We start from the raw sequence: 24,761 nt of genomic DNA, 5'->3' as shown, positions 1-24,761 counted from the left end.
CATCATGAGACGGAGTGTCATGCGCAAAAACCAGGTCCCTAGTCCTAGGGAAAAATCGAGACCACTTTTCTGTAGTACAACATGCATGCTACATCCAATTATGAGGTGTATTTTGACCAATCTCTACCTGGTAAAGATTTTTGTGTGGACTTAAAAAAAAAATTTGGATTTTTTTTTTTTTTTTTTTTTTTTTTTTTTTTTTTTTTTTAAAGATTATCTTCCCTTAGTTTTTACTATAAATAACTTATATTGTAACTTTTTTATAATTGACCTTAGGGAAAAAACAAGACCACTTTTCTGTGGTACAACATAGATGTTGCTTTCAAATTTTAGGTGTATTTTAATGTATCTCTACCTGGTAAGGAGTTTTTTTTGTGGACTTAGAAAAACAAATGACTTACAATGATTACTAAACAACCACAAAATTAAAATTCCATTTGCAAATACAGGTGCTAGAGTAAAGAAATTTGCTGTGACGGGCGTATATTGTGACATTCTGGCACTCTTGTTTCATCTTGTCTTTAACAGCCACCTGTCTTGAGCAGCCATATTGTGTTGCTGCTTAGGCTGGCTGCTAAATACAGGTTTGATTGTAGTTGTCAATCCTTTAAACTCATATGCAAATTTACCTCAAGTCATAAGGAATGCATGTAATGGTATGATAGCTACACTAGGATTTCAAAAGACTGTATGAATGCCTTAAAGCTGGAGTGTTCATGTGATGATAAAAATATATGAAACATCATGTCATCCAATTTCTTTACTTCTTGTTACCGGTTTTGTAGAAGTTATTTTTTGGCTATGTTGAAGAAATCTTGAAGCCTTAAAAAAACATATCCATAGAAAATGCCAGTATAGGTGATTCACTACCAGAAAAAATATGATCCAGTGACGGACTCCTTACCAACAAGGGCAGAACATCATGAGTTTTAGTTTTTGTATGTTTTAAAGACACTTGCTGCAGTTTCTTGTATGAGAGATGGGGCAAAAATTTCCCATTAATAGAATTTGTTCAAACTTTGTATATGAACACAGTTTTAAGTTAGAAACAGAAAAGATGCAAAAACAATCATAGGTCACCGTGTTTGTTTAGGAGTTATCTGCCCTTAAAAATGGATTTTTCTTCAAATTTGCTTCGATTTTTAGCTCACCTGTCACGTAGTGACAAGGTGAGCTTTTGTGATCGCCCTTTGTCCGTCGTCCGTCCGTCCACAATTTCTTGTGAACACAATAGAGATCACAGTTTGCAATCAGTTTTAATCAAACTTGCACACAACTTGTATTGGGATAATATCTCGGTTCCTTTCGAAAAATGGCCAGATCCCATCATGGGTTCCAGAGTAATGGCCCCTTAAAGGGCCAAAATTTACCATTTTTGGCTTGTGAACACGATAGAGACCACATTTTGCAATCAACTTTAATCAAAGTTGCACACAAGTTGTATTGGCATAATATCTCGGTTCCTTTCGAAAACTGGCCAGATCCCATCATGGGTTCCAGAGTTTTGGCCACTTATAGGGCCAAAATTTGCTATTTTGGCTTGTGAACACGATAGAGACCACATTTTGCAATCGATTTTAATTAAACTTGCACACAACTTGTATTAGCATAATATCTCGGTTCCTTTCGAAAACTGGCCAGATCCCATCATGGGTTCCAGAGTTATGGCCCCTTAAAGGTCCAAAATTTGCTATATTGGCTTTTGCAGCCATATAGAGACTTCATTTATGGTTTGATTTGAAACAAACTTGCAAAATATCTTCAACAGCAATAAATCTTGGATTCCATGACGAATCTGTCAGATCCAATCATAGGTTCCGGAGTTATTTTATCTCTGATTACCTCCCCTGACTTTAATCAAAATGGATTTATATCAGTAAGTACTTGTAGGACTCATTTGAAATTTCATTATTGTCATTAGTTGAACTGAGACAATCAGGGAAGATAACTGTGGACTGATTTTATGTCAAATTACCTCCCTTTATTTCAAATTAAAATGGGTATATCTCCGTAACTAATGAAGATACTGATCTAAAATTTCATTTATGCCATCAGATGGACTTGGACAATCAGTGAAGATACATATTGACTGAATTTATGACAAATTACCTCCCTTTATTTTGTATGTAAATGATAATACCTTTAAGTTAGCAGCTTCTAATGAGATTGGTTTGAAACGTTATTTATGTATTCCATGGTAAGAAATAGTCATGTTAGATAACTCTTGATTGAACGTTTATCGATATGAATACTTTTCTAATATATTGTTGTAAGGGCTTGTACTCTGTATCTTCTACATGCATATACCAATGCATGATTACCTCCCCTGATTTTAATAAAAATTGATTTATCTCGGCAAGTATTTATAGAACTCATTTGAAATTTCATCATGACAATCAGGGTAGATAACTATGGACTGATTTTATGTCAAATTACCTCCCTTTGTTTCAAATTAAAATGGGTGTATCTCAGTAACCAATGAAGATACTGATTTGAAACGTCATTTATGCCATCAAATGGACTCGGACAATCAAAGAAGATAACTTCTGACTGAATTTGTGACAAATTACCTCCCTTTATTTTATGTAAATGAATATATCTCAGCAGCATCTAATGAGATATTTAAGTCTTCCAGGGTAAGGAATAGTCATGCTAGTACAAAAATGCAGCATTTGAGCCTAGGACCCTCAAACTTGGCATGGAGATTGGCCCTGACTAGTACGTGACCCATAGGTCAAAAGGGACTGTTACAAGAAAATATTTATCCTGATGATATTTAATGTGTATGCCTATGTGATCTATGTCAAAACTTGATCTTATCATTAAGAGCAATGTACTCAGGTGGGCGATATAGGGCCATCATGGCCCTCTTGTTTTTTCATAATTCTGTTTCTAACATGACACTGACTGTGTTCATATACAAAGTATGAACAGATCCTATTATTCGGAATTTTTAGCTTGACTATTCAAAGAATAGTCTAGCTATTCTACTCACCCTGGCGTCGGCGTCACACCTTGCTTAAAGTTTTGCATGCAAGTACATATGGCTATTGTTTAAAGGCATATAGCTTTGAAACTTTTTTTTTCTTTTTCTAGGTCAATTACCAACCTCATTGGGTCAAGTCCCATAACTCTGAAATGTATTTGGCCAAATTATGCCCCTTTTTGGGCTTAAACTTGTTAAAGTTTTACATGCAAGTTTACATCTCCAAAACTAATGCAGATATTGAATTGAAACTTCACATGACTTGTGTCTTCGGGGTTATGAAATTAGGTGATAGCATCAGGTCCCATAACTCTGACATGCAATTTGGCCAAATTATGCCCCCTTTTGGACTTAGAAAATCCTGGTTAAAGTTTTGCCTGCAAGTACATATGGCTATCATTTAAAAGCACATAGCTTTGAAACTTATTTTTTCTTTTTCTAGGTCAATTACCAACCTCACTGGGTCAAGTCCCATAACTCTGACATGTATTTTGGGCAAATTATGCCCCCTTTTGAACTTAGAAAATTCTGGTAAAAATTTTGCATGCAAGTTACTATCCTCAAAACCAATGCAGATATTGAAATGAAACTTCACGTGTCTTCGGGGTTATAAAACTAGTTGATAGTATCAAGTCCAATAACAGTGACATGTATTTTTGCCAAATAATGCCCCATTTTGGACTAAGAAAATCCTGGTTAAAGTTTTACATGTAAGTTTCTATTTCCAAAACTGATGCAGATATTGAATTAAAACTTCACATGTGTCTTCGGGGCTATGAAACTAGGTGATAGCAACAAGTCCCATAACTCTGATATGCAATTTGGCCAAATTATGCCCCCTTTTGGACTTAGAAAATCCTGGTTAAAGTTTTGCTTGCAAGTACATATGGCTATCATTTAAAAGCACATAGCTTGAAAATTATTTTTTCTTTTTCTAGATCAATTACCAACTGCACTTGGTCAAGTCCCATAACTCTGACATATATTTTGGGCAAATTATGCCCCCTTTTGGACTTAGAAAATTAAAATTCTGGTTAAAGTTTTGCATGCAAGTTACCATCTGCAAAACAAATGTAGATATTATAAATTGAAACTTCATATGTGTCTTAGTGGTTATAAAACTAGTTGATTGCATCAAGTCCCATAGCTCTGACATGTATTTTGTGAATATTACGCCCCCTTTTGGACTTAGAAAACTTCTGGTTAAAGTTTTGGTTAAAACTCTATTGATATTTTGGCATTATATTAATATTCCTGCTTCTGTAACAATGATTCGAATAGTGAGCTTTTGTGATCGCCCTGTGTCCGTCGTCATCAATTTGACTGTTAACACTCTAGAGGTCACAATTTTAGCCCAATCTTAATGAAACTTGGTCAGAATGTTACTCTCAATAAAATCTTGGACGAGTTCGATATTGGGTCATCTGGGGTCAAAAACTAGGTCACCAGGTCAAATCAAAGGAAACGCTTGTTAACACTCTAGAGGTCACAATTTTGGCCCAATCTTAATGAAACTTGGTCAGAATGTTACCCTCAATAAAATCTTGGATGAGTTTGATATTGGGTCATCTGAGGTCAAAAACTAGGTCACCAGGTCAAATCAAAGGAAAAGCTTGTTAACACTCTAGAGGTCACAATTTTGGCCCAATCTTAATGAAACTTGGTCAGAATGTTACCCTCAATAAAATCTTGGACGAGTTTGATATTGGGTCATCTGGGTAAAAAACTAGGTCATCAGGTCAAATCAAAGGAAAAGCTTGTTAACACTGTAGAGACCACATTTATGACTGTATCTTCATGAAACCTGGTCAGAATGTTAATCTTGATGATCTCAAGGTCCAGTTTGAATCTGAGTCATGTAGGGTCAAAAACTAGGTCACCAGGTCAAATCAAAGGAAAAGTTTGTTAACACTGTAGAGGCCACATTTATGACTGTATCTTCATGAAACTTAGTCAGAATGTTAATCTTGATGTTCTTTAGGTCAAGTTCAAATCTGGGTCATATGGGGTCAAAAACTAGGTCACCGGGTCAAATAAAGGAAAAGCTAGTGAACACTTTAGATGCCACATTTATGACCATATCTTAATGAAACTTGGTCAGAATGTTAATCTTGATGATCTATAGTTCATGTTAAAATCTAGGTCAGGTTGGGTAAAAAACTAGATCACTAGGTCAAATCAAAGGAAAAGCTTGTTTACACTGTAGAGGTCACATTTATGACTGTATCTTCATGAAACTTGGTCAGAATGTTAATCATTGTGATCTTTAGGTCAAATTCGAATCTGGGTCATGCGGGGTCAAAATCTAGGTCACCGGGTCAAATCAAAGGAAAAGCTTGTTAACAGTCTAGAGGCCATATTTTTGACTGTATCTTCATGAAACTTAGTCAGAATGTTAATCTTGATGATCTTTATGTCAAGTTCAAAAACTAGGTCTCCGGGTCAAATCAAAGGAAAAGCTAGTTAACACTTTTAAGGCCACCTTTATGACCATATCTTAATGAAACTTGGTCAGAATGTTAATCTTGATGATATTTAGGTCAATAGGTCAGGTGAGTGATACAGGGCCTTCATGGCCCTCTTGTTTTACCCAAAACTGCGGCAACCGTCCTTAAGCTGATGTTATTGAAACACTACATAATTTTATGTTACAGACCATCATATAAAGAAAGGAAGGAGCTTGGATTGCCTGGCAAGAAAAACAAACAGAAAGGCAAAAGGTATCCTGTTGTTGTTGTTTCTCTCCAGATATTAAAAGTTACTCATTTACAGATGGAGTGAACAATTCTGACATTTCCATATACTCACACATTGAAATGAAATGTATTATGTTTTACATAGGCAAGTGCTTAATGAAAGAAGTTTCAAGATTTTGAGAAAATGATAAAAATCTGTACGCATGACTCTAAGAATGATATTCTTCAATTAACTTAGTGAAACTTACTTACTCTTTCAACAGGCAAAAGCATTAAAAATATAGTAGATGTGTATTTATAATGTATATATTATGAAATGTTATTACTGGACATTTTATATAAATCACCACTCCCTAGTTTGTGCTGTTGATAGGTCTGTACTTCAACTGTAAATTTTGCAGGGCTAAAGTCCAAACTTAATGGGAAAAAAGTAGAATCTATGAAAAATTATTTCTGATGTCATATAATAAAACACAACCTTTGGCAATAATTTTTACTATTGACTGGCAAGTCATTCAGTAAGTGTATACTATTAGATGGGAATATATGAATTATCATGATATAACTGCTATACTTTTGACCCAATCAATCAGACTGTCTGAGACAGAACTTCCTTTCTTTGGGTTTCACTAGAACCATACTATGAGAAAATTCTAATGTACATTCTTGTGTCCCTGAGGGGAGGCATATAGTGGTCACACTGTCTCTTTGCCTGTCTGTCTGTGCAAATGACTTTGTTTCCATGAAAATGTGTGTGATTCAATGAAAATGTACACAAATGTCAAGCATAATGAGGTGTGAGGTGCTTAAGTTAGGTCAATACTGACATAATCACAGGCAAGGGCTCTTGCGTTAGTGTTGACATGTCTCAGCTTTTACTTTGAGATGATTCAGCGGTTTCCAATGAAACTTTTCACAAATGATAGGCATGATGAGAATGTGTTAGGTGTGCAAGCTAGATCAGTATTGGCATAAACACAGGCAAGGGCTCTTGTTTTAGGGTTGACATGATTCAGCTTTTACTCTGAGATGATTCAACAGTGTCCACTGAAACTTTACACAAATGATAGGCATGATATGATGTGTCATATGCAAGTGTGGTAATTACCTGCAGTGTCAAGGTCACAAACAATGCCACGCATAACCCGTTTGGAAATATAAGTACCCAGTTGGAAAATACTTCATCGGGTAGATTCATCCTTTATCAGTAACATAACTTGTTTTATGTGAATTTTCTCTGTTAAATTTAATGTAAAAAGTACTTTTGCCACAAATTAATATGATAAGCAATTTATAATGATAATTGATGATTATTTTTTATTTATTTCAGGAGATGACAGATACAGTATTGATGGAATTCTCTTATCATTTGTGTTCATGGTCTGTTAAAAATGCATAAATAAAATTGTAAAATTTAGTGTCTCTCATTTGTGGTTGAAAGAAAAAAAGTTCAATGGACCCATTATATACATTTATGTTCATGGTGTTGTTGAATCCCCTTTAAGGTGGCATATAATGCTCACATATCAAGAAGAATGAAAACTGATGATTTTAGCAAATAAAACTTTATAAAAATAAATTATTTAAGAAGATCCTTTGAAAACATAGAAGGCAACCGAGCAAGATATAGCAGACTTAGTTTGATTCATTCTATTCATGAAAGGTATTGAAATGAGCAACACCCTCACGCCCAGCGGGTTAAGTGGTATTCTATTACAGTAAAGATGAATGTTCTCCATGATCCCAAAGGACCACACAATATACCAGTAACAACACTGAACTATGAACTGCCAAATGGCTCTTAGACTGCTGTTGTGATAGTTAATAAAATCTTGGAGAAAATTCTTTGGAATAGTAAGAATACAACCAAGCAAAATAATAGCAGACTTGATTTGATCGAGTCTTTTCACGAAAGATAATGAAGTATGCAACATCCCTTATGCCCTCTAGCACCATCTTGAGCAGAATTCTATGACAGTAAAATTGAATTTTCTCCATGACCCGAAGCGGCCAAAATATATAATGACAATGAATGTCAGCTAGGTGGTGTCCTAGAATTAAAGAATTCTACACCCTTAGCAAGTTTTTTAACCCACGAAGGGTGAGGGGCTTATGATTCAGGTCGGTAATCTTAACCACTCTGCCAATGAATCTGTTGGATGGAAATTAAACACGCGTAATTAATTCATTTAAAGTTATAAAATACTTTGCATAAATATTTGATATAAAGTAAAACATGCCACAAGATACAAGGCCTTGGCTTCAAGGTAAAGGTTCATAATTATACAGGTCAAAGTTGAAATAAACTATAGATATGTTTTGCTGTATTTCTTAGAAGTTAAGCTTATTTGATCAGTATGATATTTTACAATAGTAAAAGAACAATTGAAAAAGACATCTATAACTTTATTCGTTTGCATAAAAAGGTAACAAATACATTTTTGTAAATAATTTTTTTTCTGAACTGAAAATAGAAGCTTCATAAAACATTAGCACAACTGCATGATACATATGACTGTTCCATTTTCTAGAGCACAAAAATAATAGCGCTATATGTCAGTGACATATAAAAGTATAGGTCGACCACGTTTTTTGAGCCGTGACTAATTTATGCAGGACAGCCACAAAATGGTAGGAACATATATGTAATACATAGTAGAGCGGTATAAGTTCTCAATGAAAGTAAATGAATGCATGGCCCAAAGGATGTGGTGTTGGCTTAACAAACTTGCTTTTCGAGGTTCGAGTCTTGGTAAGTTCATATTTAAAAAAAAAAATAATCGTTTGTTTCAATAAACATTGCACAAGAAAATTGTGCAGTTCATTGAATCGATTAGGGAATGATGTGTTAGCTGGTCAAAAATACTTGCCTGTTGGTCTTACTTATTATCAATATATATGAAATGGTTTTTAAAAAGAGTCTTCAAAGATTCTTGACTGAAATAAAATTAAAATAATTATACTAGAGAAAAAAACGGCCGTAACCTGGGCTTGAACTTGCACCTCACAGTTTGTAATCAATTGCGCTATCAATTGCACCAGCGATATAATCAAGTTCATGGTAAACAATACATATATATCAACTTGTTCTGTAGAGATTTTTCAGCCAGGTCCATAACCCAATTGAAAAAGTGTATCATTGCATCACGGCTCAAAACACGCGGTTGTTTTATAGCTGCTTACTAATAAGCTTTTATAATGTGGCAGTTAAGGCCAATAAGTCCAGGGGCGTTTAAAGATAATCTGTCATAAAATTATCTTGGGGCTGTATTGCAAAGTAATTATTATAAACTATAGTTACCTGTATTGGAAAATAAACAGTGTTGATTGTATTGAGGTCGCATTATCCAAGTTTTTTTTTTTTTTTTAATATGAGTAATCATATGGATACATTTCATTATAATAACAAAAATATCAACAATAACTTGACTTGACAATCATGTAAATGAGCCTTTTCTCTGGTTGAGTGCCTAACTGAATTAGTAATGAAAACTAATTATCAAAAACATTTTTATGTGCCTGGGCGTATAGTGATTGAACTGTCTGTCTGTTCATCCATCCGAGAATTTACTGTTTGTCTGCAGCCCACACTATGACCCGATTTAGTTCATTCTCACATTCAATAATCCTTGTGGCAAGACCTACAAACTAACCTATACATATGTTGACCTTGACCCTCATATGACTCACTTTTGAACTTAAAAACTTTAATAAACAACATTTTTGGTCCTACAGCCCTCATAAATGACCCACTTTAGTTCATAATCACACAAACCTTCTGGCAAGGACTACAAACTGACTTATATATAGATGACCTTGACCTTTATATGATCTTCACCTCTAGACTGAAAACCTCAAGAAACAAGCTGCTACAATATCTATAGCCTTACTTGGCAGGGATATCTGTGGTTGTGCTGTATCTGGGTCAGGTAAGATCAAAGTTTAAGGTCAAACAAATAGTGATATTTTTTGCTCACCTGTCACACAGTGAAAAGGTGAGCTTTTGTGATCGCCCTTCATCCGTCCATAATTTCTTGTGAACACGATACAGACCACATTTTATAATCGAGTTTAATCATACATGCACACAACTTGTATTGACATTATAGGTTCTTTTTGAAAACTGGCCAGATCCCATCATGGGTTCAAGAGTTATGGCTCCCTAAAGGGCCAAAATTTCCTATTTTGGCTTGTCAACACAATAGAGACCACATTTTGCAATCGATTTTAATTAAACTTGCATACAGGTTGTATTGGCATAGTATCTTGGTTCCTTTAGAAAACTGACCAGATCCCATCATGAATTGCAGAGTTATGGCCGCTTAAAGGGCTAAAAAATTCATATTTTGGCTTCTGCAGCCATATAGAAGCTTCGTTTATGGTTTGATTTGCAACAAACATGCAAAATATCTGTAACAACAATAGATCTTGGATTCCATGATGAATCCATCAGATCCAATTTATAGGGTCCCTAGTTACAGCCCCTGATTGACCCTTGAAGGAGCCAAAATTTGTTAATTTTTACCTCGTGAACACGATAGAAGTGATATCGGTTCCTTTCGAAAACCTGCTAGATTCTGCCATGGGTTCGAGAGTTACTGCCCTTGAAAGAGGGAAAGTTTAATATTTTGGCCCTTTCAGCCATATAGAGGTTTCATTTATGCTTTGATTTTATACAAGCTTGCACAGAATGTTTATCTTGATGTTCTCTTGTCCAAGTTAGAAACTGGGCCATGTGGGATCAAAAACTAGGTCACCAGGTCAGATCAAAGGACAAGCTTGTTAACACCCTAAAGGCCACACTTATGACCCTGTCTCCATGAAACTTTGTCAGGATCTTGATGATTTCTATGCCAAGTTCAAAACTGGGTCATATGGGGTCAAAAACTAGGTCACGCGGTCAAATAAAAGGAAAAGCTTGTTAACGCTTGAGGTCATGTTAATTACCATATCTTCATGAAACTTGGTCAGAATGTTTATATGTCCAAGCTTGAAACTGGGTCATGTGGGGTCAAACACTAGGTCCCCAGCTAAAATAAAAGGAAAAGCTTGTTAACACTAGAGGCCATATTTATGAACCTATCTTCATGAAACTTTGCAAAAAAATGTTTATCTTTATGATTCTTAGTCTAAGTTCGAAACTGGTTCATGTGGGGTCAAAAACTAGAATTTTAACACTGTAGAGGCCACATTTATGACCCTATCTTCATGACATTTATGACCCTATCTTCATGAAACTTGGTCAGAATGTTTATCTTGATGATTCCAATGCCAGGTTTAACAGGTGAGCGATATAGGGTCACCATGACCTCTTGTTTGTATTTTGCACATTGTTATCATATATCATGTAAGTTTGTACTTCAAGTTAATTACATGTTCCAAAGCAGACTAGCTAGCACAGTAACGAGTGCCTATCTATGGAACACAGGGTTGTGAGTTTGATCCCAGGATGAGGCATATGTTCTCTGTGACGATTTGATAAGTAACATTGTGTCTGAAGTCCACCAATGATTCGATGTGGAAAAGTTGGAATTTTGGCACTTACTGAAAACAGTTAAGTATTGATACAGAATCCAGGAACACTGGTTAAGTAAAACCCAAAACAAAAGCAGACAACATAAGACTTATCACAAAAAATGTATTATAAAACCCTTGATACACATTTCTTACAGGCAGATCGGAACAAGCTTCTTTACATTAAAAAAGTTGTGTTGGTTCATTGTTTTAAGTTCATTTCTTATCCCCACATGAAGGGAGCTGTTCATTGATTATCAAAGGCAAAATTTGAGTTCATACAGGTTTTCGTTTGACAGCAGGTTATCTCATTGCATATACATTACATTTTCTATTTGTTTGTTGCAGGAAAAACTATTGCATTTATGTTACCTATATTGGAGAGATTGTTTTACAAACCAAAGCAGGCAAACAACTGGCACACTACACAAATATTGAACTCAAACTAGCAGCAGGTGTGATTAAAATTGCTTGGTTTAGTTTAATAATTGATTCTGATTTATAAGCTTAGCTGAAACCAATTCATTTGACAAAAATTGTAGAGAAAGTTATCACAATTTATGAAAGATAAGGTTGATGGCTGCTAAAGACCATACCCAAGTTTTAGTTAGGGGGTTGACAAGGCCATAGTTATATTCTGCTCTCACTGTGGCCTTAAAATCAGGAGTTTGATGCTGTACCCTTAGATCCGTGTATCTCAAAGTTTTATTTTAGCTCAGTTGTGAAGCTCAGCTTTGTCAAACTCTGTATGTAGAGAACTACACTGTTGCAGAATATGTTCTTTTTGAGGATTTAATGATGACAATGCGTTTGATATTATTGGTCCTTAGTATCTTGTGGTGTCATAACCTCGAGAATTTAAAAGTTTGGAGATGATTTAAAATGGATTTTTTGCATAAATTGGTATTGGTCCTCAAAGAATAATTATGATTTTAGAGCATCTTCTGGCCAGTTTTTAAATAGTTTTTGAATAATGAATTTTTTCCTACTTGTCTAGGTGGTTTTGGATCTGAAGCAACAGGAAGCTGCATTGCGTTTAGGACGTGATATCGTCATAGCAACCCCAGGTAGATTGATAGATCATCTTCATAACTCACTAAGCTTCAACCTAGACAGTGTGGAAATCCTCGTCCTGGATGAAGCAGACAGGTAATGGAGGGTATAGAGATATTTTAGTGTCCCAGTGGAGAAATATCTGAAAGCAGTTTATTGAGGGTGGTTGTTTTAGCGCTTATTTATGGAAAGTTCCATTTTCATACTGCTTTCCAGTTTTATTTTTAGCTCACCTGTCACATAGTGACAAGGTGAGCTTTTGTGATCACCCTTCGTCAGTCCCTGCGTCCGTGCGTGCGTGCGTCAACAATTTCTTGTCTGCACGATAGTGGTTTCATTTATGATTTTATTTTAACCAAACTTGCACACAACTTGTATCACCATGAGATCTCGGTTCCTTTCTTGAACTGGCCAGATCCCGTTATGGGTTCCAGAGTTATGGCCCCTGAAAGGGCCAAAATCAGCTATTTTGACCTTGTCTGCACAATAGCAGCTTTATTTTTGATTTGATTTTTACCAAACTGGCACACAACTTGTATCACCGTAAGATCTTGGTTCCTTTCTTGAACTGGCCAGATTCCATCATGGGTTCCAGAGTTATGGCCCCTGAAAGGGCCAGAATTAGCTATTTTGACCTTGTCTGCAAAATAGCAGCTTTATTTATGATTTTATTTCAACCAAACTTGCACACAACTTGTATCACCACAAGATCTTGCTTCCTTTCTTCAACTGGCCAGATTCCATCATGGGTCCCAGAGTTATGGCCCCTTAGAGGTCCAAAATTGGCTATTTTATAGAGACTTCATTTATGGTTTTATTTGATACAAACTTCCAAAATATCTTCAACAACAATAAATCCTGGATTCCATGACAAATCAGATCCAATCGTAGGTTCCAGAGTTATTTTATATCTGATTACCTCCCCTGATTGTAATCAAAATGGATTTATATCAGTAAGAACTTATAGGACTTATTTGAAATTTCATTATTGTTATTAGTTGGACTGAGACAATCAGGGTAGATAACTATGGACTGATTTTATGTCAAATTACCTCCCTTTATTTCAAATTAAAATGGGTATATCTCCATAACTAATGAAGATACTGATCTGAAATTTCATTTATGTCAACAGATTTATTTGGCAGATCCTTCTTTTGTTCACTTACAATATTTTTTTTTTTTAATTACTTCCCGTTTACGTTACTATAAATAGCTTATTTTTAGTAACTTTTTTATTATTGGCCGTAGGGAAAAACCGAGACCACTTTTCTATGGTACAACATGGATGGTACCTCCAATTTTTAGGTGTATTTTGACACATCTATACCTTGTAAGAATTATTTTTTCTTTTTGGTTAAATTTCTTCCCTTTGTTGTTCCTGTCCTTTGGACTTAGATATTTTTTCTGAGGACCTTCTTGTCCTCAAGTTGAAAATGAAAAACAGGTGAGGATATGGGCCCATCATGGCCCTTTTTTAAACCCTTTTTTCCCCTCCCTAAATTTTTTTAAAAATGGACTGGTAAAATTTTGGGCAATCCCCATTTATTTTTAAAAGGGGTTGTTCATTGAAAATTTACTGAATAAAACAGCAAACGGTGCAGACCATGATTAGCCTGCTTGGTTTTACACGGGTTCCCAAAAGGAAAAGGGTTTTAAAACCCTTTAAAAGCTATTAAATTTTCTGAGTAATTTTACCCCTGAGGTTGTTAAATCTTTCCCGGAAGTCCAACTTTAATTCTTTATTTTCATTTTGGCCCATGTCGGGTTTAGGTTTTATTTTGTCACGGGAAAATTATTGCTTTAGAGTTAGGGTTTTGCAAGAAAACCTAACTTTTTACCCTTAATTACGTACTTTTTTTAATAACGGCACATTTACTCCCAGGATTTTTAAGTAAATTTTTGTTACCAAATCATCAGGGGAAAACTTAAAAAAATTCATGTGTACTTTATTTTAAAATTTTCATTTTTTTAAAGGGAAACCCCTAAAACTTTGTAGCAATGCAAAAGGTTTTTTTAACCCAATTTTTTAATTCCTCTTTTTTTGACTGAAATTTTCCATATTAAAAAAGAAACGGATCCCAAAAAAAACCCTTTTTTTGGAAACCAAAATTGCAAAAAAAAAAATTTTTTGGTGACTTTTTTAGATAAAACCGGGCCCAGGCTGTAAAATGTGTTTTTCAAAAATTTCCCAAAAAGTGACCTCAAAAATTTTAAAAAAAAAACATGACAAAGTTTGCTAAAATTTAGCCCCCCAAAAACACTTTTAAAGGAAGTTTTTTTTAAATTTTTTTTGGAAAGTATTTTCATTTTAGATAAAAAAAATTTTAAAGGAAAAATATCCCCTGAAAGGTCTAAAATGCGCCCATTCAAAAACATGTGAAAGTGACAAAAATTTGTCCCGGGCCCTTAAAAAAACATACAAATGTGTCTTCCTTTCCCAGTTTTGACCCCAAAAACTGCAGTGCAAAAAAATTAACCAAACTGAAACCCTTTTAAACCAAACCTTTAATGTTGACCTTGACCCTTTGACAAAAATTTTTCTGACCTTGCCCTTTTTGGACGTTGTATGTAATGTAAAATGGAAAATTTTTCTCTGGGGGAACCAGTTAAACACTCAAAAAATTTTCGGAAACAAATAAAAATTTATAAATTTAAATATATTTATAAAACCCACACACACACACCACAAAGGTTGATGAACTGGTAAATAATTAATATAATTGTACAAAAAATTTAATAAAATTTCATGAAAAACCAATATTTTTTAAATTTTTAATTCCCACTGATTGTGACAAAAAAAAGGGTTTCGAAAAATAATCCCTTAGCTATAGACTTTTCTTTCGGTGGAAGTTAACTTGTTTTATTTTGACTGGTTTTTTTCCCCAAAAGGGGGAGAAGTTTGAAAAAAACCCTGTTTTTTTTAAAACCAAAAAAATTTGGGGTTTTTATTTATTGTTTAAATCCCGGGTTTTAAAAAAAAAGTATTCCTGTTTTGAAAAAAATTTCCCAACAGTCAAATCTTTAAGTTAAAATTTTTAAGGAAAAGATTTTTAAAATTTTTAAAAGTTGAAACAAGAGATTTGCCAAAAATTCTTTCTTTTAATGCTACCGGGGCCCATGCCCCCAAAATTTTTGGGGAAAAATTTTACATGTTTTTAAAGGTTTTTCATAAATAATTGTTTCCCCTGTTTTGATAGAAAAAAAAATTAAAGTTTCAGGGGGTTTACTAAATTTCCTTATATCAATAAAAATTGGCCCGCGTACAAAGAAAGGTGTTTTTTGGGAATCTTCAAAATTTTTATATCAGGGGAAATTCAAACCCGCGCCCAATGTGAACCCATGTACTTAAATTTTGGGGAAAAAATTTTCCCAAAATAAAAAGGGTAATGTTTTACTTTTTTATGAAACAGTACAAGTCCAAAATTTTTTGAAAAATTTCCATAAAAACCCTAAAAAAAACTTTTCTCTTGGACAGCTAAAAAATGAAACCCTGGGCATTTAATTAGGGGCTAAAAAATTCATTTTAAAAAAAGTTTGCTTGCAAAAAAAAATTTAACAGGCATCCCAAAAAAACCCCAACCCAAAAAACAAAACGAAAAATTGAAAATAAAAAGGGCAACTGAAGAACCAAAAATACTGAATTTTTTACTGACTTTGGGGAAACCCATTATAGATTTGGTCAATTTGGCATGACGGGCCATGCCAGCGGGATCTAGTTTTTAAACTGATTACAAATAGGGGGATATCAAGTATTTTTTTTGGAAAAAGCAGCTTAATCAACACTAAGACACTTTTTGTAGTCTGTGCAAAATTTGATAGTCTTTCCCCTTGCACATTTAAGGGTTTTAAAAAATCAATGTACAACAAAAATATATAGTCCTTTAAAAACCACTTAAAAATTTTAACCCCTTAAAATCCAAGCCTGTGCTAAAATTTTTTTAAAAAACTAGGGTAAAAAAATTTAAACCTTTCCCTTTCTTTATCCCAGGAGTGTCCCTTTGTGTTTTAGAAAAAACAAAAAAGGGGTGTTTAAAAATTTCTGCAACAAAAAGGGACTAAAGCGGTAACATGCAACGAAGGTTTGGGGTAAAAAGCTCTAATTTGGACTGAAACTGCAACTTTGGGAAAGAAGCTGTAAATGGGGGGGATCCCCAAAAGGGATGAAGATAAACTTAGAGGAAAACTGTAACTGGAGTTTTTTTTGTAATGAAAGAAGGTAACTTGGGGTTGAAATAGTAAAAAGGGGGTGAATCCCGTAATGGAAAATGAAGCCCGCTGAATGGAACGTCCAACTGGAAATTTCCCCAAATGGCTTGGTAGTATCTTCAAATGGGATTTCCTTTAAACCCAAAACAGGGTTGTTGTGGGAAACTCTTCAAACCCAAACATACACCAAAATTAACCTCTGGATAGCTTGGTAACCCCGGTTTCTACCCCTCCAAGGTTTTGTATCTTCTTGGAAATTTTGCTGAATTCGTTTTTTAAAAAAAAAAATGGGGAGTTTTTTTTCCCCTTTTTCCCCTTTTTTGCCCCTTTAAATTTATGGGCCCTTTTTGTGTTTATTCAGAAATTTCTTAGATTTTTCCCAAAATTTTATTTTTGTAAAACCCAATTTTCCTTTTTTCTGAAGTTTAACACTGTTCGGGTTTTTAAAATTTTTTTTTTTCTAACACAAATTTTCCCAAAAATGAGCCCGCCCAAATTCAAAGTTCCCCTTTTTTTTTGGTTACTATGAATTCCTTCCAAGGGCCCCCCTGTTATTTGGTTTTCAGTCCCGCCAAGGTTAAAAATTTAAATATTTTTAAATAATTTCCCCTTTTTGCTTTTTCCTTTTTTTTTTAAATTTTTCCTTTTGCCTCAGACCTTTTTGCTAATATCCCTTTTTCTTTGCTCCCTTTTATTTTTCTGCCCTAGCTTTTAAAAAAGTCCCCCCTGTATTTTCTGCCATCCTTTCTACTTTCTTTATTTGCCCTTTTCTAAATTTATCATCAATAAACTCCCTATTTCCCTTCACTAGTTTTTTTTCATGGGTTTTCATGTAAAAAGCCTCATTTACTTAAGTGGCAAATTTTGGCCCCATTTCTTGGTTTAAAAAACCAAAAAACCAAATTTTCTGGGTTTGGAAGTTGTTATGGGGGAAAAACGGGGTTGTTCTCCTTTCTAATGTCGTCATTGGTTTCAAAATATTTCCCCCCCCGGCAATGATCATCAAAATCCTTTTAAAACCAAAAAAAACTTTCAAAGCGTGGGTAAGGGGCCCGTGCTATCTGTGCAACTTTTTCATTACACCCTTTATTTCCCAAATCAAAGGGGGGGGTATACTTCCTCTTTATTTAAATTTTAGTCTGAATCAAAAAGGGGACTCTTCCCGCCAGTTAGGAAACCAGATGAATCCTTCGATATTCGCTCGAAAAAAAACTGTAGAAGAAAAATAGTTTAAATTTTTAAAGTCTATTTTGTGGGGTGCTGCACTTTCAAGGATCCTCCCCTAATGGCGGTGTAAAATTTAAATTTTGATTTTCAATCCTAAGACTTTTTCGCTTGCGATGAAACATTTTTTTTTTTCCGGGCCCAAATTTTCGTTTTTTGTAGTTTTTTGTAGAAATGATGTTTTTTTTAAAGAATGTTAAAGAACTTCCCCATGGTATAATAAAATACCCCGCCAAAAAAAAAAATTAATTAAACCGATTTCCCCTGGGACCCGATAAACTTAAACGGGGTTTTTTGTTTAAGGGGCAGATAAGTATGGGAAAAACCCGCGTAACAACCAAATTTTTCCGTCCCCCCTCCCTTGAAAACCCCTTGCTTTCAGCATTAAACAGTCTAATGTTTTCTGATTCGGGGTTCCAAAAATTTAATTTCACTTCCTCCCTCATTTCTGAAACCCAAAGCTTTGTCCCCATCCCAAAGATCTTTTAAACTTTTAACAACCATTTTCCCACTAAACGTTTTAAAAAAAGTTCTAGTAAGGTAAAACCCCAGAAGAAGGGGGGGGTTTTTTGGGACAAAGGGTCACCGCCCTTTTGTTAATTTTTTTCCCAACCGTAAATCCCAAAATTTAGGGGTTTGTCCCTTTTTTTAATTTTCAATAAATTATTAAATGCCTTTTCATTTCGGGCCCGGGCAGACATGTATTGAAAATGTTTGAAATGATCCATCACCAACCTGTTTTCACTTCTTTCACATCGTCAAGTCTTTTAAATAGGGTTTTTGAAAAGTAAAAATGCGTTTTCGCTGATTTGTTAACTTTCTCAAGTCCAAGAAAGAAAGGGTGATTTATTTCGTCCGTAACAATGTAGTGTTGTAAGTTTTACCAAATTTTTACGAATTTTCATCAGTGACAAGTAAGGTTTTCCTTTGTGGCAAAACATTACAAATGTTTCTGGTAACAACAGCTTTTGCAACACTATTTTATCTATTTAGCTCTCTTTGGTAATTTATTAGGTTCTTTCCCTGAAAGGTAACACCTCCTTTATTACTTCGGGTTTTTTGTGATGGTACTTTACATTTGCTTAATTCATAAAATGCCAGGGTTTTACTTTAAATGAATTTACTTTCGTCAAAAACTAAAACACTTTTATTGCATTCAAAAGTTGTTCCATGTAGTCCAGTTTATTGAAGGTCATTCACTGTTTTTTTCAAATCTGATTTAACTTTAACAACCTGATTTTTTTTCACAATAACCTCTAAAATCGACAGCTTTGGGTCGCTACTTGTTTTTTTAAATGTCAACCTGTTTTTAATGCAACTGTTTTAGCGTTAAATTTTTATTGCATGTTTTAAGTTTTGTTTTGCAACAGAAAGACATTTTGGTTTTTTAATCTTTCTTAAATTTTTGCTTTTGGCGAATTAAAAACTTTGAGTTTTTTTTTAAAAACCTTTTAACTTCAGATTCGAGGGACTCATTTAATTTACGTTTAATATACATTTTTTCTACTAAGTGTTTATTTTGTTTCTTAATTTTCTTACGGTTGACCCCGTTTTTGCAATTTTTCATGTATTAAAGATTTGTCTTTTTCTAAAGTTTTTTTCTCGGTCTCTTTATTTTCAAACCCTTTTCTTTATGAACAAGTTCACATCTAAGGATTTCAAAAAGTTTTAAAATACTTGTTCCTTTCACTATTTTTAAACACAAGTGACATAAAAAGTCTAACTGGAATAAAAAATTTCTTTTTAAGGAACCTGTCTTTATACTCACCTCGTTACTTTTTCTTCTTAAAATTTGTACAGTTTGGTTAAAAAAGTTTTTGATTAATTTCAGTAACCTGATCCCAGAAAGAGTTTGAAAAAAATTTCACTAATGATGTTTTCCCAAAAGCGCAACTTGAATTTTTTTAAACGCTTTTAAGGCAAAACCCACTGAAGCCCTTTTTTCAAGGTCTATTTTCAAAACTTCCTTTTTGATTGGTCCATTATGAAAAAAAAAAAATATGAACAAAAAATTTATATAACAAAAAGAATATGTAACAACTGTAACAACAGTTAACAAATAATATCCACTAAAAAATGGAGAGTTTCACATGCCCCTATACTGTAGATCTTTAAAAAAAGGGGTCTTTCCTAACCTGACATTTAAAACACAACAATCAGTGTCAATTCAAACAAATGCTTTAAAGTGCAACTTCTCCATTTTCAGAAGATCATCGAAAAAACTTTTTCAAATTTATTTCCACTTTCCTCAATGAAGTCTGCAAATGCGGGGTAAAGGGAGAACAACTCGGTAGCCCAAAGTAAGCATTAATTTTTCTTTAAAAAATTAAAAATACAACATCCTGCCGCTCCCTTAAAAGTTTCTGTTTCGTTTCTGAAGTCTACGTCCACCCCCCTTTTGTCTTAAAAATTTAAGAACTTAACAAACAAAATTTCTGTTGGAATCTCCCAACCCTCTGGGTTAAAACCGCTGAGGAAACCGTACTGCTGAAGAGCTGAAATTGCACATTAATCTTCTCAGCAATCAATAATAATGCAAACTCGGTGTTTAGCCAAACCCTTTCAGCAAAACGTTCAATATGGAAAGTTGCACTGTGGTCAATTTTAATGAAATCAACAGAAAAATTTACTTTTGATTTCACCTTTCCCCACAGCATTTTCAATTTCCCCCTTTTTTTTGTGACTTAAAAACTTTTTTTCCCTATGTGAAGTGAACACTTGTAAAAAAAAGGCTTCCCAAACTGGGAAATTTTTTTTGCAGCTAATTTCCCCCCAAGAAAATTTTAACTTTCAGGGAAAAGGGGGATTTTCTATTAATAAATTTTGAAACTTCTTTTATACAAGAGATTCCCAGATACAAAAGCAGCAAAAAGGGCCCTGCAAATAAGTTGCCTATTGGGCCGGGGAAGGTACAGACAAGTGAAATTTTAAAGTGCTTTACAGAAAAACTTAGTTTTCATATGAACATCTTTTTGCCAAAGTAATCAACGGGTCTTCCAAACATAGTGCCTTAACAATGATCAGTGAAAAGCGGGAACTTTTTCCCTAATTTATTACTAGATTGAAGAAAAAAATTTGGTTTAGTTAGTGAAAAACTATTGAACTTTATAAAATTATAAATAAAGAAGATAAAAATTTTTTTGCGCTAAGCCTCAAATTGTCATGACAAAAGATCAGCATTCTTTTTACAGTGCATCTGCTTATCACATGCAACTTTCAAAATTTGACTTGTCCTAACGATGCAAGACAAGTTCACAATATGCTAAAACAAAAGAAATAAATTCATCCGACAATTACATATTTTGAAATTGTAATGTTTATACCACTTTAACAAGGCATTCACTGCAGCAGACAAGTTTTTAAAATTTCCCAAACAATTTCTTTCCCATAAATTTTACAAATACTGAGTAAAAATACACTGTTTCTATTCAATTCATAATTCACTAAAATGAACCCCCCCCACCCACATACAGCGCCGCTTGTTTGTAAGCGATTATAAATTCCCACGGCGTCATCCAACAAAATAAAAAACAAAAATAGGTGCAAACTTATCAAAAAAACATTTATTACGTGTTTTTAAAATACCCTCCCCATTATTTATTTATCGTTTTTAAAAATTTTTAAAAAAGTTTTTCCCTCTGTTTCAAGCAAACACTTCCGTGGTTTTTGACTTTTTTTCCCCCCCCTTTTTTTTTTCATTAAAGGAATTTTTTTTCCCCCCAAATAAAAATTTTGTCCGAGAAGGCAAAATAAACCTCCAAAAAAAAAAAGTGGGGTCCAAAAGTTTTTGCTAATTTTGATACCGTTTTTTTTTTTTTTTTTTTTTTTCACCCCCCCCCCCCCTATTCTGTTGATTTTGCGTTATATCAAATGTTAACTTATTGAATTTAATTTATCTGGGTTTCATCACCGAAATAGAGCGTAAAACGCAAAATTTTTCTGAAAGGAACTTTTCAAACTTGCCTCATTTCTTTTCTGTGGGGCCCGGAAACAAAATTTTAACGATTACCCCTGCGCATATGTTTCTTTAAAAAGTTATGACGTTTTTCTGGCCCAAGGAAATTTTTTTATTTCGGGAAAAAACCCTAAAATAAGGGGGGTATCAGGGTTTTTCCTGGGTTTCTGTTTTTGGGCCAGTGCGATCTCGCGCGCAGCGCCACCTAGCGAGTGTAGCATTGCTAAAAAAGTTCAAAATATTTTTAAAAAAGTAAAATTCTCCACAAACAATTCAGAAAGGGGGAAAATTTTCCCCTTTTAAACAAGGGGGTCCCATGAGCGTTTTAAATTTAAAAATAAATTTTCCCTTTTTTTTTATGGGTAAAATATATTTGTTCTTTTCATAATTCCTAAAGCCCCCCCCCCAAAACAAAGCGGATTGTTTTGAACGATTTTAAATTCCCCGGCCATCCAACAAAATAAAAAATAGGTGCAATACTTAACAACAAAAAAATTAATTTTTTAGATCCCCTACAATTTTTTTTTTCGTAAAAGAGTTTTCCCTGTTTAACAAACCCCGCGGTTACTTTTCCCCTTTATTCGGACAATTCTTTATTCTAAAAGCATACTTTAAAAAAAAAAAAAAAAAAAAATTTTAAAATTTAAAATTTTTTAAAAAAAAAAAAAAAAAAAAAAAAACAAAACAAAACCAAAAAAAATTTTAAAAATTATTTTTTTAAAAAAAAAAAAAATAAAAATTTTTTAAAAAAAAAAAAAAAAAAATTTTTAAAAATAAAAAAAAAAAAAAAAAAATTTTTTTTTAAAAAAAAAAAAAAAAAAAAAAAAAAAATTTTTTTATTAGGAAAAAAAAAAAACCCCAAAAAAAAAAAAAAAAAAAAATTTGAAAAATAAAAAAAAGGAAAAAAAAACCAAAAAAAAAAAAAAAAAAAAAAAAAAAAAAGAAAAAGAACAAAAAAAAAAACCAAAAAAAAAAAAAAAAAAAAAAAATAATTTTAACTGGAAAAAAAAAAAAATTTTTAAAAAAAAAAAAAAAAAAAAAAGGAAAAAAAAAAAAAAAAAAAAAAAAAAAAAAATTTAAAAAAATAAAAAAAAAAAAAAAAAAAAAAAAAAAAAAAAAACCCAAAAAAAAGAAAAAAAAAGGGGGAAAAAAAAGAAAAAAAAAAATGCGCATGTGTAATTTTTAAAATTTTTTTTTCCGGACCGCACAGAAAAGAAATGAGGAAAATTTTGAAAAGCCCCAAAAAAATTTAGGTTTTACCTCTTTTACGGTGATGAAACCTAGATAAATTATTCAAAAGGTAAACATTTGATATAAACCAAATACAACAGTAATAGGATGACAACGTATCAATTTTAGAAAAACTTTTGGACCACTTTCTTTTTGGGAGGTTTTTTGCCATATTCGGACAATCTGCATCCTTTATGATATAACAAATTTTCCCCCGAATGAACAAAAATGTCAACACGCGAAGTGTTTGCTTAAATCAGGAGAAATTTTCTTTTTATCGATAAATAAATAATGGTAGGGTATCTAAACATGAATTGTTTTGTTGATAATTTTGCACCTATTTTTTTTGTATTTTTTTTTGTTTGGTTTTGACGCCGTGGGAAATTTATAAATCGCTTAAAAACAAGCGGCCTGGATGTGGAGTGGGGGGGGTTCATTTCAGTGAATTATAAATTTAATGAATCAAAAGTTTTCACTCTATTGAAAATTGATGGAAAATTGATTGTTGTAAAATTTAAAAAACTTTCTGCATGCAGGATGCCTTGTTAAAGGGATAATACATTACAATTTACTGAAATGAATTTGGGGACTGAATTTATTACTTTGTTTTAGCATATTTAACTTGCTTAGCATCACACTCGCTAGGGGGCTGCGCAGCGAGATCCCAAAGGGCCTAAAAACAGAAACCCCCCCAGGAAGCCTGATCCCCTTTCCCTTTATTTTAGGGGTTTTTTCCTAAAATAAAGCAATTTCTTTGGGGCCAGAAAACGTCATAACTTTTTAAATAAAACAATGCGCTGTGTAATCTTTTTAAAATTTTTTTCCGGGCCCGCACAAAAAAGAAATGGGGCAATTTTGAAAATTTCCTTTCAAAAAATTTAGCTTTTTTACGCCTTTACGGTGATGAAACCAGAAAATTTTATTTCAATAATGTGTAAACATTTGAAAAAAACGAAAAATACAACAGTAATGGGGATGACAACGTACAAATTTAGCAAAACTTTGGCCCATTTTTCTTTGGAGGATTTTGCCAACTGGGACAAGTCAGCATTCCTTAATAATAACAGAACTCCGAATGAACGAAAAATGTCAAAACGCGAAGTGTTTGCTTGAAATCAAGAAAAATTTTAACATTTATCGATAAAAAAATAATGGAGGGATCAAAAAACACTGTAATATGTTTTGTTGATAAGTATTGCACCATTTTTTTGTATTTTTTTGGGACCCGGGGAAATTTAAAATCGCTTACAAAAAAATCGGCGCTGTGATGTGGAGTGGGGGGGGTTCATTTCAGGAATTATGAATTGAATAAAAATCAGAAAGTTTTCTATCATAAGAAAAAATGATGGAAAATTGATTGTTGTGAATTTTAAGAACTTGTTGCATCATGATCCCTTGTTAAAGGGGTATAATACATTACAATTTAAATGAAATTTTAATTGTCGGAAAAATTTTTAACTTTTTTGCATATTGTAATTGTCTTAGCAACTACACTCGCTGGTGGCGCTGCGCGCGAGATGCGCACTGGCCTAAAAACAAAAAACCCCGGAAGCCGGATACCCTTCCTTTTTTTACGGGTTTTCCTGAAATAAACAATTTCTTTTGGGCCGAAAAAACGTCATAACTTTTTTAATAGAAAATATGGCATGTGAAATCTTTAAAAATTTTTGTTTCCCGGAAACCGCACGAAAAGAAATGAGGCAATTTGAAAATTCCTTCAAAAAATTTAGCGTTTTCCTCTATTACGGTGATGAAACCAGATAAATTAGTTCAATATGTGAAAACTTTGATAAAACGAAAAAATACAAAGTAAAGGATACAACGTATCAAATTTAGCAAAATTTTGGACCATTTCTTTTTCGGATATTTTGCCAATTTTTCCACAATCATGCATTCC

The 24,761-nt window shown here is 33.4% G+C and overlaps 1 protein-coding gene across 3 annotated transcripts in view; it reads left to right on the top strand.

Annotated features, from left to right (window-relative positions):
• Positions 1 to 24,761, top strand: part of LOC123549026 (probable ATP-dependent RNA helicase DDX27) — a 92,524-nt gene that overhangs the window by 32,023 nt on the left and 35,740 nt on the right. The window contains exons 20-21 of one of the 3 annotated variants that reach the window (XM_053545725.1): positions 5,641 to 5,706; positions 7,013 to 7,099. The exons of 1 other annotated variant lie outside the window; for it this stretch is intronic. In XM_053545725.1, the coding sequence (XP_053401700.1) occupies positions 5,641 to 5,706; positions 7,013 to 7,019 (73 nt within the window). In that variant the 3' untranslated portion in view covers positions 7,020 to 7,099. Of the gene's footprint in view, positions 1 to 5,640; positions 5,707 to 7,012; positions 7,100 to 24,761 lie in introns of those variants that run through there. One more of the 3 variants, XM_053545728.1, reaches the window with a different exon arrangement.

The sequence above is a fragment of the Mercenaria mercenaria genome, chromosome 6, assembly GCF_021730395.1.
Source record: "Mercenaria mercenaria strain notata chromosome 6, MADL_Memer_1, whole genome shotgun sequence".
Taxonomy (NCBI): domain Eukaryota; kingdom Metazoa; phylum Mollusca; class Bivalvia; order Venerida; family Veneridae; genus Mercenaria; species Mercenaria mercenaria.
This window is presented reverse-complemented; position numbering and strand designations above follow the sequence as displayed.